Here is a 22,002-nt window from a genome sequence, read left to right on the forward strand (position 1 = left end):
TGCGGGGAATAACATCGAAACATTCCACAAAACTCGTTGGGCATTGACCATTTGATGGAAGCCAGAGAAGTGAATGCAAACTGATGAGCCATCGCAGCAATGGCTTGTCATCTTTCGACTCGAACAGCTGCCGCACGACAGTTTATTGCCATCGAAGCGAGTTCAATTTATGCAATTTCAGGCGTTGGCCCTAAGTACCAGTTAAGTCGCACGGCCATCGTTGCCAAACTGAGAGTGTTGTAATTTGTGGCATCACTTCAATTATATTATTAAGTGGAAGCCAGGCACGCCCGATGACACCTACTCAGGACATTCATATGTCATTTGCATTGGCAGCTTGCCAAACCGGCGGCTGATAGACAACTTTATGTGTTCATTTGCATGTCGGGCTGGATTTTAAGTTTCTGTCTGCATTCATAAATATTACAAATTGCTTGACGCCTCGAAGTGTGTGTGGGCATGTATATTTAAGTAGGCATTTCGCATATTTATGAGTTCAATCGAGGACGGACAGCTTCGGCAGGCAGTCTTAATGTGCGCCGTAATTGAGGTCCTGACGGGCAGCTGTGAATTGGCTGAGTGCCTTGCCTTGTCAGGTTTTAGGCCACTGCATATTTAACTCACCTGCTCGATGAAGAGTTGCAGCAGCTGCAGGAATCCCTTGCTGTCGGCCAACACATGGTTGCCGTTGTTGCGGAAGCAACTCTCCAGTAGCCGCAGATCCCCGGCGGAGTGGAGACGCCACTGGCGGGAACAGAGACCTCGACACAGCGCTTCGTACACGGCGTCCGCATCCTGGCCACTGCGACACGGCGACGGGTCCAGTTGCTGGACACTGCGCTCGAAGAGGAGCAGCAGGGCCAGGACCTGTTGACTCGGCCGCGCCTCGATGAACTTCTCCAGCATGCCCAGCACCACTTCCCGTTGGGTGTCCAGTTCGCGTCGCTGCGCCAGCAAGGCCTCTCTGGTTTCCGGCGTGGGGGCCGCACTCAACGGACTCTGGCACGCCGTCCGACCTGAGTTATGGCCCTCGGTGTCCAGCGCCTCCTCCAGCTGGCTCTGCATGAAGAACAGCTCGTAGCTGAGGGTCTTGAGGGCCAGCAGGGCCACCTCGCGAATCGAGCTATTGGCCAGCAGATTGTTGGTAACGCTGATGATCTTGGGTATCGTGATCAGTTGCCGGTCGCTCTTGTGCGTCAACTGGACCAGGAATCTCAGCATTGGCGGTACGATAATAAAGGCGTTTCTAAAAGAAGAAAATAAAAAAATTATAAAAAGTATAAAAAAGCTGAGTAACACAGTTCACAGTATCAAGGTGTTTATAGGCCACCACCAATACTTTACTGCTAGATTTATTTATATAAAAATACTCACCTATCTATGCCACTTTCGATCAGATCCATGTTGCTTAATATTTGCTCGAATATTACATTCTTGGAGTCCAGTATGCTGTAGGTAACATTCAGGTCCAGCAGTTGGGAGAGAAGTCGCAGTATGGGCGCCTGAATCAGCGCATTGGATTTCATGAAGAGCTAAAAACAAGGAAAAGAGGAGATGGGTAATATGTAACATGCAGGAAAACTAGCAGTCGGCAAATTTTTGCCATTAATAAAAGATCAATGGTTGCACTCTGAACCCACCCACACACACACGTAATAGATTAAGGACTGCTCCCGAGGATGGTTGGTATTCGTGTCTGTGCATTTTTAATCAAACAAATTGGCTACAACTAAAATTAATTAGCATTCGCTGGCCACCGTTTTGTTGTTACACTCGAAACAATGCGAATAATAATAAATAAATGTATTGAAGGTTGATAAATTTTTATATAAGTTATAATTTAGTTATGATTTTAAACAGGAGAGAAGCGCTTATCGAAAATTGAAGTGTTTAATTTATGTTTCTTGGTTTTACTTAGCTTAGCAATAGGTTTAAGTAGGCATTTGTTAACCATTTGTGTGTTCTTTTGTGGGCAGGTTGAACTCTGTATTTTGTTCTTAATATTTATTAGACTCTTGATATTTTTCAGCTTTGGTTTCTGAACAAGAAGTTAGTTTCTTGGAGTGTACTCACCGTCAGACAGTATATGACCAGCGGCTCGAATAGCTTTATAAGCCGGGCGCAGTCACCCGCCGGCGGAGTGGACGGCTGCAGGCCCTGCACAAAGAGCTTGCCCAGTGGCTGGAGTGGGCCAGTATCAATTGGACCTGCTCCTGCTCCTGCTACTGCCCCTGCCCCCGCTGGTCCCTCCACTGGCTTTGAATTTATTGTTGGCAGCCACATGGAGTCGGCGCCATGACCCCTGCCCTTGGCCACAAAGTAGGGGCGTATGAAGGCGGCGTGGTGGCCACCGACCGTTGGCTGCAGTCGCACTTGGCTGGCATAATTTTGGGCGAATAAATATTTCAACAGTTGCCGCAGACATGCAACGCACTCGGCGGGCGCATAATTTATGATCTTGGTCAAATAGTGGAGAATTTCTTCGATTAATTTGAGCTCCGGGGGCGAGGCACTCGCCATAGCCTCCAGGCAGAGGCTCAATGCGTTGAGGCAAGTTTTCAGGAGACAAATTAATAAGCTGCCGGCCTCGTGATTTATGGTTATCTGGGGAGAGAATAGTAGAAGAGTTGCTTAGTGACAAGGAGGAAGAGGAGTAGCATCCTAATGCAACCCGCACATTAAGTTACTCAGCGCGGGGAAGTTTTCTGTTTGAGCTGCGAGTGGCAAAAGTCAAGTGAGGATGCTACGTTGGTTGCATTTCGTCGCGGGTTGAATTTTTACAACTCATTGCGGCAGCGGTAGAAAGTGTTGCATATAAAACGGCGCATTGCGCTGTACGTGCATCTCACGGAGGAGCCTGCAACTCCATCTGGATGCCGAATGCCGAATGTTGAATGCTGGGGAAATCTCAGTGCACGTGCCGCGCAACTTTTGCCATTTCGGCGCCACCAGCGACTTAATGGCGGTTGCTCGCTCCGAATCTGCGAGTCCGTGGCTTGACTTACCTTGTAGCTGTCATTAGCACCTCTTAAAATGTTGTAAAGTTTCATGTAAACGTAATCGCCGGCAAAGTAACCCAGAGCCGAAAGGGGTGCCGCTGGCAGTTCGCGGGCGAAGAGCTCGCTCTTGGGCGGCTTGGAGCTGCCGGGATGGGAGCCGGAGGGCGGACGCTGATTGGTGACCAGGTGGAAGTAGATGTTCAGCATCTTGACGCTGTGACGCAGCAGAAAGTCCAGGTGTGGGGCAGCCGGCTCACCTGAGCTCAACATGGCACCTGCAACGAGGATGGGGAGGATGGGCGATTATTAATGGCAAATTAAGTGATCCCGCCTGGGCTAATTGTGTTAAAATGCAAACGAGCTCTTAAAATTATACAAATGCGGCGTAATTGCAGCTCACAAAATGAAAAACGCATTAATGGATTTGCAATTGAAAAATGCACGAATCAATGGGATTGCCATGGCGATATATGTACGAGTATGTATGCCGCAATGAAACCGGGATAATAATGTGAAATTAAAACAAAAATTGCATAGGTAACAAGCGGAAAACGCTTCAAAGTACGCTATGATTTATCTGCATTAATTAATGTGTGCGTGCGGTGTGTGTATCCTTCTGCGCTGCGAGACACGCAGCATTTCAATTTATGTGTCAACAATGCATTGCAATGCAGCGAACAGCGGCAATAAGCAATATAAAGTTGCATTTTGTAATTGCAAAGGAAATGCCGATGCAAAAAATTATTATTTACAAATAAATTAAATTGTATGCACATAAATATTTATAAAAATTAAGTGTTAAGGGAGCCATTTAAAGAATCCCTTTGGGGCAACAATGGGCACGAGGATATGCCTGCGGCCCCGGATCGCCGTTTGCATTACATTTACTAATTAATTGAAAACGCAATGAGACGCCGCCATTCTTCCGTTACCAATTTATATTTATTTATCGCACATTTCAGTTATATTTCCCTGTTTGGCGCCAGGGCAACGTTCGATTATGCCACGTAAAGGTGGAGTGAATTTGCACTGCTCACGATGTGTAAGTAGATGAATTAAACCACACGGAACAACAGGACCAGTCATACACGGACAATTATGATAAATTATTCCCCCAGGCATTTCAAATTCATTTATTATTGGTGAAGTTGAAGTCTTCACTGCTTCTCAACTAGGTTCATATCACTATTCTCATCATTCATCTAACTTAATTAACTCCAAAACTCATTTAAAATTAAGGAATTGAGCTGGACTTTATTCGCTATGCTGCATTGGTTACAACCAGTGATGATAAAGGTACTAGGTTTATTATAAAGGTAAAGTTTAGGCTTAGACTAAAATATTTGTAAGTTAAGAATGAAATTAACTATTAGGTGTACTTTAACACAACTAAAATATTTTTAAGTTAAGAATGAAATTAACTTTTAGGTGTACTTTAAAACTATCTTTATTATTATTACGTTCCTAAGTTATAAAACGTAGGACATTTTTATATTAATATATGTAGGCACTTCTAACCTATCTAATTTACATCCCTGCCTACAACTCGTGGTAATGCAGGTTCAGTGGCTTTAAGCCATCGGTGAACTGTGAATTTACATAGGCTACAATTAAAGGATTTTCGTCGGTTTGTTTTGGTCCCTGGCATGAATTGGAAACTATTTGCATACATTTTGGCAACTGTCAAAACTTATCATGAAGCGCACGCGAGTGTCGGAAAACATTTGGTGATTCTGTTTTCAAATCGATGTCCAGATACGCGTGGCACACGGACACAGCCGCATAAGTACACACGACTTAAATATTAAATTGTTGAATGTGCAACGCATGCAAGCGGCACAAATGCAAATGCAAATTGTAATAGCAAGTGGGTTAGGTGAGTGGAGGGGTGTGGGAGCAGCCGACGCCACTGACACAAAAATTGTTTAACATTTAATGGTTTATTAATAATTTAATTACTTTTTGATTATGGTGGATTACATTAGCGCGTAGCAAATACGCGGCAAGCATGATAAATAATAAAGAGCCTGTCGCCGTTGCCCCAACCCCCACTCCCCTTCTTTGCCCCATAATGTCCCTAAAATTTATAGCATCCTAATGCACGTCGAGCGATCTGGTGAAGGGTGGAGTTCGATGGTTGGCGGTCGTGAAATGCACTAATGAAATTGAGTTGAAGTTTGGTTTTGTGTTTGCGTTTTTTGTTGCGTGCTATAAACATTTCGTAAATTGAATTGAAATGTTTATTAGCGCACTATCTACGTTACTGCTGCCGCTGTTGTTACAGTTGCTGGTATTTTTTAGATGCACTTTGTTAATGATGCTGTTGAAAAATATTAAATTAAAAAAAAACCCAGCTACATTGAAAACAAATTTAACCCCAAATGCAGTTTACATTCTTTTATTTATGCTGGTCAGAGGTTTTGATGAATGTAAACTCTTTTTATAAATAAAAGAATAGCCAAATTAAATTTGAACTAAAGCCTATTACAGCGCCAATAAAGAATGCTTTTGTCTGCATGTCACATACATGTGGCAAAATGTTTGCCATATCAATTGAATAATTTATATTACAATTAAATTCGTTAAAGTGTATTTGCTGTCGACCAATTTACAATGTGCAGCACAATTTCCGATTTTTTAATTGTCAATTCTTTGGTGGCTATGTATAAAAAGATTTAGTGCAACGGAAATTTAAAACCATTTATGCTAATTTCCCGTTTTTCTTGATTAAATTTAAAAATAATAACAGCTAAAAAAATAGACTGTGCCCAGTCACTTACACCGCAGCATGAAAATATTTATGCAAATCTATTTAATGACAAACAATTAATTAAAATGATTTATGCAAACGTTGCCGCAGCATTCATTACAGCATAATGCAATTAAATATGCAGTCTGAGACTAAAAATTACTGTTTTTGTAATTCCATTGAAATTAAATTAGCCAAACGAGCCACAAAGCGCCAACAGCCCAACAGGCCCAGTCAAATAAATCCAATAAATATCGGAAATATCGGTAAGGCAGTCAGGCGCGCAAGAGAAATCATCAAGCACGCCAGCCAGCCATGAATTAATTCGGTATGAATGCGAATGTCTGCCATTACTGCTGAAATACGTATGCCGCTTGCAAGGAAATAACAGAGTGACCCGCCCCGAAAACCCCTTTGCGATCGGGTCCGCCCCCCAACTCACCTGCCATTAATTTGCCCATCACATCAATCAAATCGTTCTGGCAACTGAGGTCGGCAGCTGTTGCATTGTTGTAGTAGGCATAGCTAATGCAAATTTCAACGAAATTGAATTCCAGCCAGGCCTGTTGATAGTCCACGAAATTGAAGTGCCTCAGCAGGAGGCGCAGAGCGTAAATTATGCCAAACTGTAAAGGGGAGGATGAGGGTGAGAGTGTGGTCTGGTCGATTCCCTTCGATTCGATTCGATTCGGTTCAGTTCGATTGGGCGGACTGGGCACACAAATATTTACCTGCACATTTTTATCATTCAGCGTCATCAATTTATTTGTCAAGCGATACAAAACTTTGGCCAAAACTTTTTCCTCCTGCGCGATTTGACGGGCAAAAACATGCCCCTCGGCGATGCCGACGCCGTAACTTGCCTCGAAGTAGGCCGACGCCGCGGAGACTGCCGCTGCGGATGCCGATGAGGCAGATGCCGATCCCGAGGAGTTGCCCCCCATCGCCAGCATGGACGTGCTGCCAGAATCCGGGGAGGCCGAGGCGTAGGCGGGCAATGCATCCAACTCAGCCAGCGGCGGCACAATCGTCGAACTGGCCCGGAATAAATTACGCAACGTCACGGACATGCTGCCAAATATGCGATAGTCGAAAAAATCCCACAGCAAATTGAAATTAGTTTGTTGAGTTTCCACGTTGACGTTGCCACTGCCATTGCCTTCGATTTGGCCTCCTCCTCGTCCTCCATCGTCCGCATCCTTGTTCGCCGGTGGCTCCTGGCGCGCCGTTTGCATTATAAAGCGGCAAAGACAGCAGGCGGCATGTTCCCGCACCCGCGCATCATCGTCGCCGAGCAGATGTAAAAGTTCAGCCAGAAACTGCGCCTGCAAGGGGAGCAAAGTGTTTTTGAGTCAGTTGACGGCACGTTGTAAATCAAAAAGTGAGCCAAGTTTTCATTATGCAGTTTGGCAGTTTCGAATGCCCGTGCAGATGCGGTTCGCCTAGTCGATTTGGCCTAGAACGTAGAACACTGGAGGAAATATGATGGCACTGATCTGGGATTTTCAATATAAGGCAGAATCAAAATCCATACTTCATTAAATGAGCATTTATAAATAGGAATATGTACTTATCAAATAAATTAAAGTTTAATTTGTATTATCTTTTAAATATTAATTTATTTAGAAATTAAAATAGTTATTATTTAAAACCCAATTTTTCTAAGTGAACAAACTGAAGCCTAAGTTTTGAACTTTGTGAAAACACAGTCAACCATAATTGCAACTGCGATTGGAATACTAAATTTCGATTGAAGGGAGGCGCACCAGTTAAGCTCTTTTCATGCTATTACATTTTCTTCGTATTCAGTTTGATCCGTCAATCGTCTTTTTCCTCGATTGTTTGCAGACTCTCGAGTTGAGGTACGTTTTCCCTCTCTGTGCCATTTAGTAAATTGCTTAGCTTTGTCAAAATAATAAATAAACAAATATATGTGCGAGCGCCACGGAAAACCCCGAAGCTCTGCTAGCTGCCTGTCAGTCAGTCCGTTAGTCGACGATGCATGCGGCACGGGGCATGCGGCATGAGGCACGAGGCATTCGACATTCGGCAGGATGCGCTCCACAGTCTCCTGCAGAATGCACAAAGAGCCCCAGCCACACACTTGAGTGCACAAATGTTCAATAAGAGTTGTCAGAGGAGCGCCCGGCACTCGAATTGCTTTGCGATGCTCGGGAGCTGGGCGAAAACACACTCGCAAAATAATCTGCACAATAAACAAGCTGGAGAGCAGCGGCGAACTGCCAGCGGGCCCGGCTGTAATAAGACGGTTTAGCTGCTTACCTCATAAGTGCAGACAATGTCCTCGGCCTCCGCATCCCGTCCAGCAGCGCAGGCATCCTTCGTCCTGCTCCTCGAGTCCTGCTCCTTGGCGCCGCTGTTTTTGTTGTCGAAGCCGCAACGAAAATTTGCGTAGTACGACCGCAGCAGCACGTAATTTAAATTCGAAATAACTTCGGCGTATTTATTCTGGACCAGCCAATATTTATTGTGATGGCAGAGCCGGAGTTTGCTCAAGAGCAATTTGGGCGAGATGGCAAACACGCAGAAGGGTTCGTGTTGGGGTTCGGTTTGGGCATCGGAATGGGGATCGGGATCGGGCTCATTACCCAGCTGTCCAGTGCCGCTGCCATTATTCTTTTGCTGCTGCTGCCGATGCTGCTGCATGCCAGTCGATCGCAATTGGAAATCATTCAAAAGAGCAGCCAGTAGCTCATCATTATCAGTGGCCGAGGAGTTGGCACATGTCCCGGCATCGTTAGGACCCCTTTGTTGCTGCCGTCGACTGCTTAAGGCATTATCCTGGTCCTTTGCAAAAGTTTGTTGGCCAAATGTTTGCGCCTGGCCCGGACGCTTTTGTTGTCCACTTGAATGTCGTTGCAGGTCCTGCTCCTGCTCCTGCTGTTGCTCCTTGTGCTCCTTGTCCTGCTGCTGCTGCTGATGAGCATGATAATGACATGGCGGCTCTGTCAAATATTTGGACACCACATGCGGAAATATCTTATCGAATGCATTCAACGCTTGTATAACCACTGTGTGGATCTCGTCCTCAAAGCCCTGCAATAAGTGGAGAAGAGCAAAAAGTTTTTCGGCTAAATTTCTTTATACAGGGTCTCAAGAACAGGCATAAGACGGCCAAAACGAGACGTTGGCTAAGCGAATTTGTGTTTTATTGTTTGCACAAGCAAAAAGTTTTTCCACAATCACACAGTGGCCAGCTCTCAGGCATCCCTTCGCCACCCTGCCATCTAGCCATCTATCCGGGCATCCATCTGAGAGTGTGTGCATTTTTAACGAATCTCTAACAAGCTTTTCCTAGCCGAAGACCCGGCCAAAGGGCTATTGTTATCAAAGTTGCTTTGCCTTTGGCCCGGCATGGCCTGCTCCAGGGAAGATCTGCCCGTTCCCCATCTCGTTTTGGCTCCAATTTTGGTATGCTGGCAAGTGCCATTGAGACGGATTTGCAGCCATTATGTAGCAGGCATCTAATGTGATTTTCAGCTAGCACGTCCTGCGTCCTATTCCATCCCTTTTGCCCTCATCTGCGCGTGCATCTCCCTGCAACAACATTGCATAATCAAATTGCACTTTTGGGGAGGCCAGCAAGCCAGCAGCAATTTAAATGTTCAGCGCTGGCCACTAAATTATTGAATTCAATAAGAAACCAGCCCCGCACTGGAGCCCCAACTTACTGCCACGGCCAATCCCCAGACAGAAATCAATGTGCAACTTATGCGCACATTCTGCATACCGGAAGGCAGGGCAGGACATGGCGGATGAGGACGAGGAGAAAGTAAGATGGCAGCGGATGCGCTGCTCCCTTTAGGGGCATTTGCACTTGCACATTGCGAAGGCGATAAGAATTTTCTTTCTTATTTTCAAATGAAAAACAACCAACCACACAAAATGCCGCCGGCTAAGCTCCGACTGCAAACTGCAACTGGCTTGAGTTGGTGGTCGGAGCTGGGAAAATATTCAAAAGGCAGCAGCCATTGATATGGACACGTGTCCGTGTCCGTGTGTGTTTGCCTGCATGTGTTAAAATATGTTAGCTTGATGGTTTAACATAGAAAAAAGTACAGCGAAAAGGTGGGGGCACATATTTATAGATATAGAATGTTTGCGCAGAGGGTAAGAAAGAGGGTAAGCTACGCTACTGGTATATAATAGTCTATAAGACGAAGCTGGAATGCTCTCAGAGTTATAAATTCTAAAGCGAAATTCCTAAATGAATGCTTTATTAGATGCACCCCAAGTTTTAAGCTTTTTATCTCATTGATGGCTCTAGTAATGAAGAGTTTATAATATATATTTTAAAACGAAACTAACCTCCTTACTAAGTCTCCATACCCTTTAAAGGGTAAAGCAAATATTCTGTCGTTCTACGTGGCGTATGCGTTATGCAAACGCAGGAAAGAAAATGGAGTAACATGGCGAAAGTGGAAGGGAGTGCAAGTGGGCGTTCCATGACAAAGATATAGCGCCAGATATACAAAGCGGGTTAGCATACATGTAATGTGGCTTACCATTAACCGAGCTCCGGCAGGTGGGAGGTACCCATTAAAGAAACTTTCTACAGAGTGCCTCTGGCTATGAAACGCTTTGTGCAAATACCGTGTTCGAGGTTATCGACGCACTCACCTTCAGCAAAATGGCCAACAAGTGTTGCAGGCCCAGATTACGTTGGAGTTCCAGAAATAGTCCTGCTCCGCTGGATTGCAGAAAATAGCCCACAACCTGCTGCACGCCTCCTCGCAGGATGGGATCGCAGTGATCATGAAAGAGCAGCACATCCGAAAGCGCCTGGCATCTTTGGTTTGAAGGAATCCCGGATAAGGAAGATGATCCAGTAAAACCCGCTCGACTGCGCGTTGACTTTGTGCGCTTGGGTGGGCGTGGCGGCAGACTCAATGGCGGCACATCCTCAGCTGCTACCGTGGGTCGAAATGAGCTGCCAATGATCTCTGACTTGGAGAGCTTTTCTTCATTAGCCGATATCTTTAGAGCCTGCGATGAAGAGGTTCCTCCAAGTAGCAGAATAGAAGCGTCTGCGCTGCGGCTTAAAGTAGGCGTGGCCTGCTGCAGATAAGCTGGGCAGGTGCTGGGGCCAAAGTGATCGTCCTTGATGTCCAGCAAGAGCAGACTCTCCTCCAGACCAGCCTGTATTAGCGGACTTTCCAGCGACGGTTTCTCCCCGCCCAGCTGCGAGTTATCGCTGCTCTGGGGACTGGACACCTGAGTGCTGTCACCACTGACCGCCTGAGAGCTGGTCTCTGCCAGCCACTGCAGTTCCCGATCGCTGATCTCCAGGCCCAGTTGGAGAACCCTCGGCGCCAGTCGCACACATTGGGCAATCACGGCCAGGGAGAGGCTCTTGATGGAAACCCTACTGATGCTATCCGGCTGTAATCCCGCCGCCTGTCCACTGAGCAGAAAACGGGCTGCCACCACTCGAGCCGTGTAGTACACCAACGACTGCTCCAGGATGCTGCCAATTTTCACGGTGATCAGGGCACGACCGACAACTGTCTGTCGAAGCGGCGAGTTCTCCACTAGAAAGGGATTAGCTGCGGAGATAAAGCTTCTAATTAGTGGCTCCTAGGTGCGGCAGCCAGCGACTTACCGTTGGGCGTGCTTCGTAACTGCGGTGTTTCGGGCTTAGCAGCTGCCACCTCCAGTGCCGGAGTATCCACCATGAGGGCCGTGGACGCCGTGTGGGAGGCGGTCATCGAACAGGAGTCCTCCACGGGCGTGGGCGTCTCCGCAATCGAGGGCTGCCGCTCCAGCGGCTCCATGTTGCTGCTGGCCAAGGAGCTCAGCGAAAGCGTGAGCGAGGCCGTCGAGACGGCATCCGATTTGTCGGCAGGAGCCGACTTGGAGGGCGTGGACTTAGAGCCGCTTGATTGACGAAAGAGCTTACTGACCGACTCCGAGGCTGCAAGCACAAAAGCCCAGAGTTAGTGCGCCCCGTCGAAGGTCTAGCAGATAACTTGGTTTGACACTAATGCCAGCGATGGCGTTGGCTAATTTGCGGCCACTCCAGACGGCCAATTACCGGGCACATTCGTCTATCGTGGGCAAACTTTGTGAGCAAAGGAAGTGGGTAGAGTGTGTGTGTGTGGGTAAAACCGCTAAAACTATTTTCCTTAGCTGCTTTTTATGTTGTTCTATTAGCTTGCCGCCGCGGGAAAACTTCCTGGCTCTCCATCTTGTATTGAAAATTAATTGAAAACTTCAATTTCATGGAAAGTACGAGTTTAGTGCAGCCACTCGCTTTCCCCACTGACCACTTAAGTGGGTTAAAAATGGCTGCATCTTTTAGATGCACTTGTTGTGGCTTTCGCTGTTGTTGTTTTTTGTTATTGTTCTAATGGATGTTCCGGCCGCATGCAAGCGTTGTAAAAATTAGAGCAACCACGATTGCGACTGCGGCCAACGGAAGCAGCAGAGCACTTTATGGACAAAGTGCTCGCATGTATTGTTCGGGGGAGATAAACTGTGGAGGAAGGCTGATCAGTGTTTCAGCACATTCTTGAACTAGGAGTGGTAATCCAACAACTTGTTTACAGAACTACCAAAAATCGAAAGCTCCATTTAATTAGCTTTCCCTAAATTTGTGTTTCACCCGGACATCATGTGAAGAATCAATACTAATCGTACCCATATTATTAAGACTTAGCTCATGAATTCACTCGATGACGGAGTTGACTTTAATCAGCACATCTTGTAATGAGCATGTAGTAATCCCGTATTTCAGATACAGATTTACCAAAATTACAATTTGAATTACATTAGCATTCCCTCAAATTAGCGAAAACTCAACGCTCATAAAAGTGCCCTGAAATCTGAGAGCCCTGCATGCAGTTTTATGGAACTTTCACGCTCATACACTCGCCAGTAATTATGTTTGGGGTTTTGCCGGGGGTTTGGCTCCCATTTTATGCTTTAATAGTTTCGCCTCCATAAAAGTGAAAACGGCAGCAGCACTGCAACTTCTGTCGAGTGTTTTCTTTTTTATTGTAAAATCACGTTGAAAATAAAAACAAAAAATGGAGCACACAAAAATGGGCAAATAAAACTTTGAAGCGCATAAGCAAAGAAAGGAACAAAACCCCAAACTAGACGACAATGAAAACCGCGTAGGAAACGCGGGCTGGTCGGAAAAACCGATGGGGGAAGGACTCGTGGCTGCTACTTTATGCCTGCCACACAGACGGGCAAACCTCTCCGCTTACTAGCACACATGCAAATGGTTTTTACAGCCGAAGTTACATATGTGGATGTAGCGAGAGGAAAGAACAAAAAAATAGGGGAAAGACAAGAACGGCAAGTCGCAAAAAATTTGTTTATGAAAATATGGTAAGATGCATGACCTAAACACAATGAAAGTCTAGATTCACTATCTTAAGATATTTTGATTTCTTAAAAAGGTAATTTTTTATTTGCAAAAGTGATGTACCAAAGTCTAGTAAAAATAACTAACTAACTAAATGAATTTGTTGGTTTGCAATCAAGGTTTATTAAAGGTTTATTAAATAAATATTATAATTTCAGGGAAAGAATTAAATTTAAAAGTCAAAAATATGTTTTATTTCTTCGAAGAGATCACATCTCAAGAGTGTGTCCCAAGAGTCCTTGCTAGAGTACACTAATCGTCGGGGCTCTAATGCAGATAAAGACGGGTGGCTGCGGCTGTGGTTGAGGCACATATATATCGCAACATATTTGTATGTACATATTTATAAAAAAACAAAAAACAAACAAGCGGCAATAACTACCGCGGACGGACGAGCAAAGCAGCGCAAAAAGGCTGATAGCGCATAAGTGCACAATTGCAAAAACAACTAATATGGCCCAGAAAGGATAACAACAACAACAGCAACAAGGCAACAACAATAGCAACAGCAGCAGGCGATGGAAAGGACGAAAATAAAAACAGCTAAACGCGGACCAGGCAAAGTGCAGCAACTGATGGCTGGCTCCTCTCGTTTTGGCTGACTGTTCCTGGCAATGCTAAATAAACCCGTACACACACACACCCGTAACACACACGGCACACACGCACACACACACCCCCGCCAACAACACACACGTATACTGTGACACAACATGTAAGCTTGCATACATGCAATTTGAGTAACCGCATTTTATCACGTAACCCATTTGTCTTAACCACTTTGTTGCCAACTTGCAGTGTGATGCTTTGGCCAAGTGGCAGTGGCGGCACAAGAAAACCAGCAATGAGGTTGGCGCGGTGGTGGGCGGACTTTTGGGGCCATCGCACAGCGCAAATGCATTGCCATGTTTCAAGCTTAATCCGCATCCCTCGCACACACACACACACAGACACACGCTCGGAAGAAATGCCGGATTTAAGCCCCAACATTTACGTCAAGTAGATGTGGCTTTTTATACGCACCCCCCCGCAACCGTCCGACCACTTGTCTTTATGCCCCCATCGCAGGACTCTCTTCTCCGCCCACAACTCATTCGCTTAATTAGTACTTCCGGCTCAGTGCAGTACATTTCCTTTGTTTATTACTAGCCCCCACCCCCGCGCACTAACTAACGACAGGACATGGGTCTGGCATCGTGTCTGCCACTCTTCCTTCCTCGTTTGTAGGTCAGGGGAAAAGTGTGGCACATATGCACTTGGCCCGCGCCCGTAACTCCAGCCCGTCGAGCAGCAAGCGATTTAAATATTAAAATAAATTATATCAAGGACAATGCAATCAATATGCAATGAAATGGAAATAAACAGCATTGCAATTGGAGGGAAGTGCTTTGTTTGCCCATGTTTTCGCAACCAAGTCGAGTGACGGGCTAAAAGCTAACGAAGAGATTGCTAAGGCACGCGGATGTGAAAACGAAGGGGAAATCCTTACTGAATAATTTGTATTTATTTTAAAGCAAGATACAGCTAACATCATGTTTTTTCAAGCAATTAAATGCCAGTTGATGATCATTTAACATCAATTTTTTTATCTTGTAGCCCTAAATGCTATTTCCAATAAAATTTCTCCTTCTGAGATTCCAAACCTTGAGCACAAATTGCCTAATTTTGCTTACCAACCTTGGGGAGAGTTGCAGCGGCAACAATTACGCTTCATTAAATCGCAAGTGCAATTGGCAATCGAGAACTGCTTGCCTGCGAGTCACGTCTGCTGTTCTGCCGCAATTATGCAAATAATGCCATCGAATACCGCCCGAATATTGCAAATAAATGCGAAATTGTTTGGCGCAAAAAAACAAAAATCAAAAGAGAGGGAAAATAGAACTTGGTGGCGACTGCGGTAGACCGTGAAATGCAATAACATCGAATGGAAATAGTTTTGAACTTGCTTCGCTGACTTTGAACTTTGCTAATGAAATATTTGTTCGCTATATATGTATGTATTCATAGTTATGGCTGGCTCACCTGCATTCGAATGCGACAGCAGATTGTTGAAGAATGTGCCAATTGCTGTTGCATCGCCGGATTCCGCCGAATCATCCGTCGCCAAAGGATGTTGTTGCTGCTGCTGCTGCTGCTCTTTGCTGCCGGCAATTGTGATTTCGGCTTCGAAATCGATGCTGTTGAAAGATTCATTGTCGATGTCACTCAAATGCTGGGATTTGTCATCGCTGCCGGCGAGCAGATTCTGCAGAGATGACTGATGCTGCGGTTTAGACAGCCCCCCGACATCGGCATCAACATCAATCAGTTTATCGTTCTGCGATGCTGCTGCTGTTGCTGTTGTTGCAGTTGTTGCGGGCAATTGCAATGCCGCTGACGGCGCCTGTTGTTCATTTAGTTGTGACAGGGTTGTGAAGTCATCACACTCGGCACTCAGCAGCTCCATGTCGTCATCCTCCTCCATGTCATCATCCTCGTCCTGCCGCTGGTGTTGTCCTTGCCCCTGCTTGTCCTCGTCCGTGGCAACGCACTCGCTGATGCTGCGTGCGGCATTCCTAATGTGGCAGCGCTGCTTGGCTGCCTCTCCCCCTGGAAAATGCAAAAAGTGGTGGTGTGGGGGTGTGGGTATGGGTTAGCCTTACAATTTGTGTAAATATTTGTGCAGGATTCCGCTGGCGGCAAATGCAAATGCAAATTTGGCCTGACCTCGTTCCTGCATGTGCCGCCTAAAAGCATGCACTAATAATTTTCATATGTGCATTGTGTGTGGGTGTCTCCATCAGCCTGTGCAATTGCTCAATTTTCTTGATTTCGGCATGGTCTGTCTGCCGCTTGGTTTGTCCCCCATGCCCCCCCGTCCCCCAGTTTCTCCTCTGATCCTCTGTCAGCATGTCACATTTCCACATGACTGCGCGCACACACTCGCAAACCCACAAGCCATCTCGACTTGCATTCTGCCTTATTTGCCATACCTTCATCAGCGACGGAACTTGCAGCCTCGGTCGAGGCATCTTCCCCGGCATTAATTCCCAGCGAGCTGCTGTCATCCCCGAGTTGCTGTTGTTGTTGCTGCTGCTGCTGCTGATGGTGATGGTGATGCTGCTGCTGTTGACACTTTGCCTGCTGCAGTTTTGCATTTGAATTCTTTTTCATTTGCATTGCAGTGGCCCAATCCGCCAGCTCATCTTCATCCTCATCCTCGAGCTGCTGTTGACTTGTCGCCACTTCGTAATTTTTCAATTGGAATATTTGATTCTTTAATGATTTCCTTCGCCGCAAATACTCATTGTGCTGCAGTTGTTGATTGCACAACAGTTGGCGCAAACTTTGGCCCAGACTCTGGTTGCCGTGGCATTGGCCATCGGTGGGGGCGTCCAGCGCCTGGAGTATGCCGTTGATGACCTCCAGGGTGGCATTTATGATGGCGTGATTCGTGGTATGCTGCGTGCTCAGCAGGTGCAAACAATAATCATAAATTTCAATAATTTGCCGACAGTCGGAGGTTGTTGTCTGCTGCTGCTGCTGCTTCTTCTGCTGCTGCTGCTGCTGTTGCTGCTGCCCGGCCAAGGACTCGGAATCCTCGTGGCTATCGGTGGAGTAGCCGCGTATGAGTTGCGGCAGCAGGAGACGCAACAGCCCCAGGGCCCCCAGCACGCTGCTGGTTTGCTGATCCGTCAGCAGGAGTTCTGGGGATGAAAACAAAGCGGATAAGGGGATAAGTTAGTTAATGGAGAGAAACTTATGGCTGCTGTTGATACAAATTAAAAACGCTCTTCAAACTTTTTGCGCAGCGTGCGCTGGCAATTCCAATTTGCTCAATAAGCAAGCTTCAGATACCGATACTGAAGCCGATACCAATGCCAGATACCCAAGGCAATGCCAAAGCAATACCTTCACCCACTTTTGCGTTGGCCGGCCAATTGCAGTTCATACTTCTTTCGTGTTCTTGGCAACTTTTCCCTCATATGTTTTGCAACAAATTGCCTCCAATTAAATTTATCTCGTTGAAAACTTTCCATCTGATATTTATAGACTATGCACACATGCACCCACCCACTGGGACCTCCCGCAGTTCTTGCTCTTGTTGTCTCCGCTTATTTGTCGTTTCATTACGTATACGCCACCAATCACAAAACGCCATGTTGGAAGTTTGTTACTCAATTAGTTTTCATTTTCTTCCTTTGGGGCGCAAAATTGAAAACACTTCTCGCCGGAGAAACTTTTTACATGGCCCTCATGGCAGCCAAGTGACTTTGCCGAGCACAACTTGCGGCCTGTTTCCATGTGTATCAATTAATTGCGGCAGAAGCCGCAGAAACTTTCTGCAAAATTGGCGAGCCCAAAATGGGCGAGGAGGCTCCATGCTGAGCACGTTCCGAAAGGTGTTTAGTGCGAGATCTACTTATTGGGGAGTAGGTAATTGGAGAAAGGATCTCAAAACGCTTTAAATCGAAACCAAGGATAAAGTTTAAGTTTTCATTCACATAGTGCATTTTACGAACAATGTATATTTGCCTCAGATTTCCCAAATGCAAATGATTTGAATAGGAAAGTGATGCAACTTTGATTACTTTGACATCCTCCACCAGTTGGACAATCAGCAAACATAAAGTAAATTTTCATAACGGGCTGCAGCGATTTCAGAGAATGAATTGGTCATTTGGCTATTTATGCTGCCACAGCTAACATGAAAAATAATTTGCTCTTTTTGTTTAGCCTGACATCAGTCGGTGGGCAACATAAATTTTGCATGCTCCCTTTTGCAGCTGTTGGCTTTGGTGCCCTCGTTCGGCGGCATTTGCTTACAACGTTGATTATCCGCTTTAAAGCTGCACAGGAATGAATATCTGATTCAATTTCGCATGAATTATTGCATGGAAGTGTCCAAGTGCATAAATTTCATTTCGTCTACGGGCGGAGACAAACAAACGGAGATGGCGGGGGCGGGCCTGAGGTCTAGGATCCCTGTTCAGAGGACCAGGGCCGTACTTTGTGTCTGTTTGTTGGGGCATGCCGGGCTGCCAGGATGCTGGGATGCCGGGATGCCAGGACACAGGCAGCCCAAGTACTGCCGCTGTGATGGGTGCCCATAAAAAGAGGCGCCAGACTGTATAAGGATGCGCTGAAGAGTTGCCTGGCATTGTGCCTTTGCCGAGAAGTGGCATAACGTTGACACAGGACTAGAAGAGCAGCCGAAGGGGCAGGGAAAGGGGCAGTCGGGCCAGGAACAGGAGCTAAAGGAGTTGATTTGAAGGTAAACATTTGGACAAGAAAAGAGCAAAGGTAAAGTCAAGTCGAAGCTTAATTTATATGAACTCAGGTGAGGTTAGAATTTAGACTGCCTGCCATATATGAAAAGTAATCCGAGTAAATGAATTAGTTTTTCAGCCGAGGCTTCTCACTTTAATTGTTTGCAAATGCAATACTCAGACATCTCATGTGAAGTTTATTTATAACATTTTTGGACGTCGATTTTCAGTGCAGCTCATAAAAAAGCTATGGAAACTGTAACTAAGGTGCATTTACCTCTTCGTCGACGTTTGCCAATAATATTTTCATGAAAATTCAATAAAAAATGATTTGTGTTTGCAATTTTTAAGCATTTTCACGTGGCACTCGTTGCTATGACTTTTGTTTTTTCCCGCTGCAGTTATTGCTGCAGTCCGCCAGTCAGCAAATGCTAAAATAAAAACTTTCCGCTATCGTTGTCTAAAATCAAAACAGATCTACAAAAAATTTATATATATTCGATGGCTCGTCCATCGATTGCGAGCGGTAACCAACAACAATGTAGAAATATAATTTATATCAACTGTCTAGTTACTTTTATTGTGCTGCACCCACACACCACATCCAAACAAACCCATGGCTGTGATTGCATTCGCTATTCGAGTCTGAATAAATCCCTAAACCATCTTTCCCCCGTTCACGTAGTTTGCAGTTCGATGGCTTTATATTTTGGTAAGGTATTTTTCATGGATTTTGCGGCTTTTTAGAATATTAAAAATATTTTTTACCAATAGCGCGAGCATGCCCAACAATATATATGCAGATCTATGTGAGGCTTAGCATTTGGCCGTTACACGCTTTTTAAACACCACTTTCATTATTGATGAGAATATAAAGAGCGTTCTGTTGGACGTGTTCGAAGCGTAAATGCGTTAAATAACTAACAGCAATAACACCGACTTGTGGATTAGTTTATCCAAATCTGGACAAAAACTGGACGAACAATAAAGGCTTTTATGAGAGCGGGAGTGTTTTCAAATTAGAAGGTCTTACGTATGGCGATTAAAAATTACCATTGTTTTCATAACCACTCTGTTGGCATTTAAATTGTTGCATTAATTCAACTAATACTGTTCAATCGTTTAACAATAAGAATAACAAGAATATGAATAAATTCTTTTTTTCGAATTCGAACACGAACTTTCGAAATTTGGTAAAGTTATGGAGTCTGGAAGTCCAATTGGGGGTTAACTCATTACAAATCATCGGAAACTTGGAAATAACTAACATGAAAATGGGTCCAAAATTAAATCAATGTTAAATTAAAAATTTTGAATGCAGATTTTTAGAGAATGAAACCACAAGTCTTTAGAGGTATGTCACTTTGAAATCGGATTAAATTTGGTAAAGTTATGGAGTCTGGAAGTCCAATTGGGGGTTAACTCATTACAAATCATCGGAAACTTGGAAATAACTAACATGAAAATGGGTCCAAAATTTGAACAACGTTAAATTAAAAATTTTGAATGCAGATTTTTAGAGAATGATTCCACAAGTCTTTAGAGGTATGTCACTTTGAAATCGGAATAAATTTGGTAAAGTTATGGAGTCTGGAAGTCCAATTGGGGGTCAACTCATTACAAATCATCGGAAACGTGGAAATAACTAACATGAAAATGAGTCCAAAATTTGATCAACGTTAAATTAAAAATTTTGAATGCAGATTTTTAGAGAATGATTCCACAAGTCTTTAGAGGTATGTCACTTTGAAATCGGAATAAATTTGGTAAAGTTATGGAGTCTGGAAATCCAATTTTGGGTCAACTCATTACAAATCATCGGAAACTTAGAAATATCTAACATGAAAATGGGTCAAAAATTTGATCAACGTTAAATTAAAAATTTTGAATGCAGATTTTTAGAGAATGAAACCACAAGTCTTTAGAGGTATGTCACTTTGAAATCGGAATAAATTTGGTAAAGTTATGGAGTCTGGAAATCCAATTTTGGGTCAACTCATTACAAATCATCGGAAACTTGGAAATATCTAACATGAAAATGAGTCCAAAATTTGATCAACGTTAAATTAAAAATTTTGAATGCAGATTTTTAGAGAATGAATCCACAAGACTTTAGAGGTATGTCACTTTGAAATCTGATTAGATTTGGTAAAGTTATGGACTCTGGAAGTCCAATTGTTTGTGACATTTTTAGAAATCATCGCAAACTTAGAAATATTTCTTGGTATCTAGAGGCTTTAGCAATTAAGAAGCCGAGCTCTCCAGTTAAAAATAAACAAATAGAAACAAAAGTGTTTTTTTGCATTCCCGACAAAAGCTTCATTTCCTTTTCTCGCTGCACGTACCCGTCACTTTGTTGACTCCGTGTCTGGCCATGAGGCTCCTATTGCGTGCATGCTCAATCAGACTGATGCAATTTTGGGCCGAGCACCGTCGCTTTACGGCACAATCGGAGCCAATATTGTCCAGAAAAGTCTAAAAAATCCAACAATGAGTTTAGTAATGTATTAAGCTGACCGATGGACAAAGGTCTGACCTCAAATAGATTGCAAATCTCACTATCGCTTAGACCCTGCTGTATATAGTGGCCAAAGTGCTTGACGAAATCGCAGAGTGTCTCCTGGAGCAGTGTCTCCTTGCGCTGTGAAATGGTGGTCATGCATTGCAGCAATCTCACAGCGTACCACTTGATGTGTTTTTCCTTTATTTGCGGGGCATAGTAGGAAAACAGGTTCAGGCAAATCCTTAAGGATCTGTAAAGAGTTACTTTTTAGAACATGTGATGCTGTGATGATTTAAAGGCTTACCTCTGGTTACCATTTCTCTTGATCTCCCCATAAAGATCCATAAGGATGCGGCTGACCCGGGTTTTCTCCAGAGCCCGCAGGATCTTGTTCAGGTTCTCCTCGGCACTCATCCGCACCACGGAGTCCACATCCTCGCAGAAGAGCAGCAGGACATTCATGGCCGTGCCGCAGTGGGCCGCATAGTTGATGTGTCCCGCCAGCGAAGGCGACATGATGCACTCGGCAATCTGCTGGAAGCAGGTGATCTTCTGCTTTTGACTGTGGGCATTTCAGGCAATTAGTTTTAGATGCGGGTATGTGGCATGACGTCATAGCGGATGCACTTGTTATTTGTTGAACGAATGTTTTGGCAGAGTAATCAGATAGCTGGACCATTTAGGGGGTCAATTACTCTTCGGAAATCGGCTTGCAGTCGCTATTTAATCAATATTATTCCGTAATGAGCAACAAACTGTTGCCGGTCCCCTCCCCAAAACATTCGATGCAACCCAAAACAAACAAATCCAGATAAAATCCCACCTGCATTCTGTGTTCCGCAGCTGCTCCACGAAGCCAGCGAACTTGTCGTAGACACTGGACCTGGATTTATCCATTTCGCTGCCTTAAAAACGTTAACAAACGCTTTTACAAAATAATAAAACAACACACAAAAACATCGCTTTTTTGTTATGATTAACCAGCTGATTTGTTTGTTCTCAAAGCATCGGTTATATCGATGGTTGCCAGGGAATTGCTGTTTTTCCATCACTAAATGTTAAAATTTAACGTTATCTTAAAATAAATGTTAAGGCGGTTGGTGTCT

The 22,002-nt window shown here is 44.7% G+C and overlaps 1 protein-coding gene across 1 annotated transcript in view; it reads right to left on the bottom strand.

The window, feature by feature from the left end:
* The window catches only part of LOC108046801, a 39,855-nt gene extending 17,979 nt beyond the window's left edge, over positions 1 to 21,876 (bottom strand). Inside the window, exons 1-15 of the mRNA XM_017126696.2 lie at positions 21,720 to 21,876; positions 21,201 to 21,458; positions 20,930 to 21,146; positions 20,739 to 20,868; positions 16,117 to 16,830; positions 15,167 to 15,733; positions 11,372 to 11,683; positions 10,390 to 11,315; positions 8,032 to 8,805; positions 6,480 to 7,073; positions 6,191 to 6,374; positions 3,006 to 3,274; positions 2,074 to 2,604; positions 1,375 to 1,532; positions 625 to 1,246 (exon numbers count right to left, since the gene is read on the bottom strand). Coding sequence (XP_016982185.2) covers positions 625 to 1,246; positions 1,375 to 1,532; positions 2,074 to 2,604; positions 3,006 to 3,274; positions 6,191 to 6,374; positions 6,480 to 7,073; positions 8,032 to 8,805; positions 10,390 to 11,315; positions 11,372 to 11,683; positions 15,167 to 15,733; positions 16,117 to 16,830; positions 20,739 to 20,868; positions 20,930 to 21,146; positions 21,201 to 21,458; positions 21,720 to 21,793 — 6,330 coding nt within the window. The 5' untranslated portion in view covers positions 21,794 to 21,876. The remainder of the gene's footprint in view (positions 1 to 624; positions 1,247 to 1,374; positions 1,533 to 2,073; positions 2,605 to 3,005; positions 3,275 to 6,190; positions 6,375 to 6,479; positions 7,074 to 8,031; positions 8,806 to 10,389; positions 11,316 to 11,371; positions 11,684 to 15,166; positions 15,734 to 16,116; positions 16,831 to 20,738; positions 20,869 to 20,929; positions 21,147 to 21,200; positions 21,459 to 21,719) is intronic.
* Between the last annotated feature and the right edge of the window lie 126 nt (positions 21,877 to 22,002).

Source organism: Drosophila rhopaloa, unplaced genomic scaffold (genome assembly GCF_018152115.1).
Source record: "Drosophila rhopaloa isolate 14029-0021.01 unplaced genomic scaffold, ASM1815211v1 contig_167, whole genome shotgun sequence".
NCBI classification, from domain to species: Eukaryota; Metazoa; Arthropoda; class Insecta; order Diptera; family Drosophilidae; genus Drosophila; species Drosophila rhopaloa.